General features: G+C 48.7%; 1 protein-coding gene across 1 annotated transcript in view; it reads right to left on the bottom strand.

Moving 5' to 3' along the window:
• Positions 1–3,005, bottom strand: part of AADACL4 (arylacetamide deacetylase like 4) — an 18,988-nt gene extending 15,983 nt beyond the window's left edge. The window contains 1 exon segment of the mRNA XM_017504599.2: positions 2,808–3,005. Within this exon segment, the coding sequence (XP_017360088.1) occupies positions 2,808–2,959 (152 nt within the window). The 5' untranslated portion in view covers positions 2,960–3,005.
• Between the last annotated feature and the right edge of the window lie 2,458 nt (positions 3,006–5,463).

The raw sequence follows: 5,463 nt of genomic DNA, 5'->3' as shown, positions 1-5,463 counted from the left end.
AAAAAAAAAAAAAAAAAAAAAAAAAAAAAAAAAAAAAAAAAAAAAGAAAGAAAAGAAAAAGAAAACCAATAGTGTTTGTTATATTACTCTATATGTCTTAGTAAGGCTGAAATCATTTGTAGCAACTTTTAAATCTATAATAACTTCAAGACATGCTACATCTTTGCCTTCAGGGACTTGATAAGCATACTATGAATAATCGACTTTTATTGAGCTTTTCTAATTGCCCTGCACTGTGCTGTGCATTTTTGATGCTTTCTCATTTAATCCCCACATCACCCTATAAAAGGCCTTCCCTGGGCCATGGACCGTGGTTCATGCCTGTAATCCAAGCACTTTGGGAGGCCAAGGCAAGAGGATTGCTTGAATCCAGGAATTTAAGATTAGCCTTGGCAACATAGCAAGACCTCCTCTGTACAAAATATCAAAAAATTAGCCAGGTGTGGTGTGATGGTGCACGCCTGTGGTCCCAGCTACATGGGAGGCTGAGGTGGGAGGATCACTTGAGCCCAGGAGGTAGAGGCTGAGTGAGCGGTGTTTACGACACTGCACTCCAGCCTGGGTGACAGAGTGAGACTGTTTCAGAAAAAAAAATTTTTTCGCTTTTCAGAGAAGAAAATAAAGGCACAAAATCATGAGTCCACAAAGCGAGTAAGTGAAGGCTTCAGAGCTCAGACGCAGGGTAGTCTGATACCAAAACAAAGCTCTTAATTTCCTGGGCATAGACTCTTTTTAGCTTTTTCCTTGTCCTCCCCAAACTTCTTGTTCCTGTGATGTCTACCTGTCCTCTGGAACTGAATGAACATTCACTACTGGATGTCTTCATCCTCACCGTCGTCACCCCATGATGGGCAGTGTGCCCCTGGGGGGCCCAGGACTGGAGGGATCAAGAGAGGATGTCACAAGCCAAATCCATCCTTTCAGCCACTGCAGACCCATCTCAGAGTCTCCTGTGAGCAGCTCTTAGCTGCTGTCACAGTAGACGCTTAGCTTATGGGCTACTTTGGAGGAGAAACACTGAAGGTTAGAACAATCTTAATGTCTCTGGGCTACTTGAACATCTTAGACCCTTGTTTTAAATCCTGGGGCCCTATCCGAGCCAGTAATTCCATATGGATTGCAGCCACCGGCTTAAGTCAGCCTAATTCCAGGCTGATTCCATTCTCCAAATGAGAGAGACAAGAGTACTTCCTGCGACCTCAGCCTGCCTCCTTGAGTCAGCAGCATTTCTGCCATTGCAAACTGAACTCGTTCATTTCTGTAAATTTCCCCATGGGTAACAAATATTCTCTAAAAGACAATTTCAAGACAAGATTGCTTGAGCCTAGGAGTTCTAGACCAGCCTGGGGCTGAGATGGAAGGGATCGCTTCAGCCCGGGAGGTTAAGGCTGCATTGAGCCACAGTTGGACCAATGCATTCCAGCCTGGCAACAGAATAAGACTGTGTCTCAATGACTCTTTTAGAGAATGTTAGTTACCCATGGGGAACAATTCCGGCAGCACAGAAACATATTTTATGAACTCACTAAACATCTCTAAACACATGAACCCTCCCAGATGAGGAAACTGAGACACAGAGAGGGTAAGTAGATGGTGCGGGACCGCACAGCGAGTGAGTGGCAGAGCTGGACACACCCACACACACTCAGGCAGTCTGGCTGGAGTCTCTGTTCCTTATCCTTAAGCCCTGCTGTCAATTAAGCTTGGCCTCCCCATCCTCCTCCACAGCCGCCCTGTAATTGGCAGGAGCTGTTTGACCCGACCTGCAGTTGGGACATGGGGTTAACCCAGGTTGCCTGCCACAAGCAAGACGCCAACCATTGTTTTCAAATCCACTGCAACTCCGGGAGTGGGCTGAGCCCAGCCAGACTCCCAGCCCCCAATCCCGGCTCAGAGCCTAACTGGCTCAGCCACTCAGAAACTCTGCGTAAATTCATGTATGACTGTATCAACAAACAGTCAGCACCTACCAGATGCCAGGCGCTGTGAGTGGGACTGGGCTTACAGAGATTAACAAGGAGAACACACCTGTGAGGCAGGTACAGTGGCTCACACGTGTCATTCCTAGACTTTGGGAGGCCAAGGTGGGCAGATCGCTTGAGCTCAGGAGTTCTGGACCAGTCTGAGCAACAGAGCAAAACTCTGTCTCTACCAAAAGTACAAAAATTAGCCAGGCATGGTGGTGAACACCTGTAGTCCCAGCTTGCTACTTGGGAGGCTGAGATGGAAAGGATCGCTTGAGTCCAGGAAGTTAAGGCTGCACTGAGCCGTGATTGCACCACTGTATTCCAGCCTGGGCAACAGAGCAAGAGGCTGTCTCAATAAAATAAAATAGAATAGAAACAACCCGTAGGCAAGTCAGTGCACCGAGGGTGAAAGATGGTGTGGCTGAAGGAGGTGCCGGGCCCTGTTGTGTCACAAGCCTGTGGAAGGCAAGGACTAGGTCTGAAGCTGTTTTTGAATTCTCAGAAAAGAGCCCACTGATTGGCACTCAGTAAATGTTTGATGCTGAAGAAAGAAAGGAAGGGAGTTAGAGAGAGCAGGAGAGAGGAAGAAAGAAAGGAACAAAAGCAGGGAGGGAGGGAGGGAGGGAGGGAGGGAAGGAGGGAGGAAGGCTGGCTATGGGAAGGGGGAAGGAACAGAGGGGAGAGAGGGAAACAACAGCAGATAGAGAAGAGACCAGTGTATGTTGAGGGAGTCTGAAAATAGAGAGACAGAAGGGAAGGGAAAGAGGAAGAAGAGGGTAAGGTACTGAGAACAAAAGAAACAGCCCCCAGGTTATGATATGGTCTGAGAGTAAACTCATCAAAGTGAGCAGATAAAGGAATATGCAATGCAGGGCTCTCAACTTGGTGGCTGGGAGATCTGCCGTGAGGAAGTGCTCAAAGACAGCCCAGACAAAGGCTCCCAGGAAAAAGACGGGCAATGCCAAGAGCAGCACCAGCCACAGGACGGCCATGTTCCTGGGGCCTCAGGGAGCTGCTGCCCCAGGGAGCTTGCCTGAGAGCCTGTGTGGAGAGGACCCATCCGGGTTATACCCTCCGCCTCCTCCCCACTCTCTCTGGGCTAAGCCTGACACAGTGGCCTGACCTGGCTTCTCAGAGTAAGCACAAAAGGGCCAATGGGGAGCTAGAAGAACCTGTTTCCCTAAGCAATCTGGGGACCCAGAAAAACCAGTTCTGCCCATCAGGGGGAGTCTTGGGAGGTGGGCTTCCCAAGGACCTTCTGGAAGATCAGGCTGAAATGGGCATCTATCTCAGCTCCTGGGAACCCTGGAAAGAGATTTCACGTGGGTTGTATAGGCCTCCAGGGCCCAATCCTTCAACTGTAACATAGGAGACTTGAGCATCTTTCTTCATCAGCTTGTGCTTAGGGTGAGCGCAGCAGATCCCGGCTCCCCAGCTGGCTGCCCTAACCCCTGTTTTGTTTTGTTTTGTTTTTAAAATAAGGTCTCACTCTGTCACCGCCTCTGCACCCTCTGGGCCTCTGGCTGGACCAGGGCAAAGGTTGATGTGTTTTCTGGTAGTGATGATCTTCTGGGGTTCTGGGACCGGGAGGGAGGAATGTCACTGCAGGCAAAACTAGGCTCTATCCAGCCTCATCTTCCCTCTCGACAAATGGTGCCCAGGGCTGGGGTGGGGACAATTTTTGTCCACATTGCTTTCTTTTAAGAGAGAAGGAAATGATCAGAACCATTTTGGGAAATAGGCTTTGAGCCTGAAAATGTTAGATATTTTAATTTGACAAACACTTGTGTTGTGCTGATCACATGACAGGTCCCCTCCTGAGTCCTTATTTTATTTTATTTTATTTTATTTTATTTATTTATTTTTTTGAGACAGAGTCTCACTCGGTTGCCAGACACCAGGCTGGAGTGCAGTGGTGTGACCTCGGCTCACTGCAACCTCTGCTTCCTGGGTTCAAGCAATTCTCCTGCCTCAGCCTCCTGAGTAGCTGCGACTACAGGCGCCCACCCCCACGCCTGGCTAATTTTTGTATTTTTAGTAGAGACAGGATTTCACCATGTTAGCCGGGATGGTCTCCAACTCCTGACCTTGTAATGCCCAGACCTCAGCCTCCCAAAGTGCTGGGATTACAGACGTGAGCCACCGCAACCCCGCCCCTGAGTTCTTTTATGAATACTTACTCTTCAGGCACTATAATGATGTCCACTTTACAGATGAGGAAACCGAGATGCTGATAGCAGAGAACTCATCTAGAGCCATGGAGCTAATAAATGGGAGAGGTAGGGTTTAAGTCTGGCAGACTCAGGTCTGAGATGAACCTCTTAACCACTCGGCTACTCTGTGCCTCCCCTGTGGCCTCGACTGGAGCATTAAATTGGGGTTAGGGGCCAGGCACGGTGGTTCACACCTGTAATCCCATCACTTTGGGAGGTCAAGGCGGACAGATCGCTTGAGCTCAGGAGTTCAAGACCAGCCTGGGCAACATGGCAAAACCCCATTTCAACCAAAAAATACAAACATTAGCTTGAGGTGGTGATGCACACTTGTGGTCCCAGCTACTCAGAAGGCTGAGGTAGGAGGATCGTGTGAGGCTGGGAGGTGGAGGCTACAGTGAGCTGAGATTGTGCCACTGCGCTCCAGCCTGGGTGACAGAGTAAGACCTTGTTTCAAAACAAAACAAAAGTAGGGTTAGGGCAGCTAGTTAGGGAGCTGGGATGAGCCGTGCTGTGCTCACCCTAACCATATCCTGACGAGGAAAGCTGGCCAAGGCCTATCTTACTGTTGAAGGATAGGCCCTGGAGAGCTATACAACCCAAATCAGGATACGAACACCTCTGGCACCCACACGTTCCCTTCTCCCCATTACCACCCATCCTCCAGTTACTGCACCCACCAAAGGTAGCTATTCTCCTTTCCCCATTAGCAGAGACTCAGAATGGTTTCTGAATTTAAATTAATGGAATCATGCAGACAGTATTCTTCTGTTTGTTTGTTTTGTAATGACAGGGTCCAGCTGGGTGCGCTGGCTCATGCCTGTGATCCTAGCACTTTGGGAGGCCAAGGCAGGCAGATCACGAGGTCAGGAGTTTGAGACCAGCCTGGCCAACGTGGTGAAACCACGTCTCTACTAAAAATATAAAAATTAGCTGGATGTGGTGATGGGTTCCTGTAATCCCAGCTACTCGGGAGACTGAGGCAGGAGAATCTTTTGAACCCAGGAGGCGGGGGGTTGCAGTGAGCTGAGATTGTGCTATTACACTCCAGTCCAGAAAGTATTCTTTTATGTCTAGTGTCTCTCACTTGACATCATGTTTGTGAGATTCTTCCCTGTTGTGTATATCTGTTCTTTCATTCTCATTCATATGTATCCTTCCACTGTACGTATGCAACACAATTTTTTTCCTTTTCTGCTGCTGACAGACATTTGAGTTTTTGCCAGTTCTCCAGTGAGTACCTCTCCATTCCAAACGCACAATCTGGGTCTGCTCTGTGAAAA

Source organism: Cebus imitator, unplaced genomic scaffold, assembly GCF_001604975.1.
Source record: "Cebus imitator isolate Cc_AM_T3 unplaced genomic scaffold, Cebus_imitator-1.0 Scaffold15, whole genome shotgun sequence".
Classification (NCBI taxonomy): Eukaryota; Metazoa; Chordata; class Mammalia; order Primates; family Cebidae; genus Cebus; species Cebus imitator.
The sequence above is the reverse complement of the archived record's forward strand: the minus strand, read 5'-3'. Positions and strand labels throughout refer to the sequence as shown.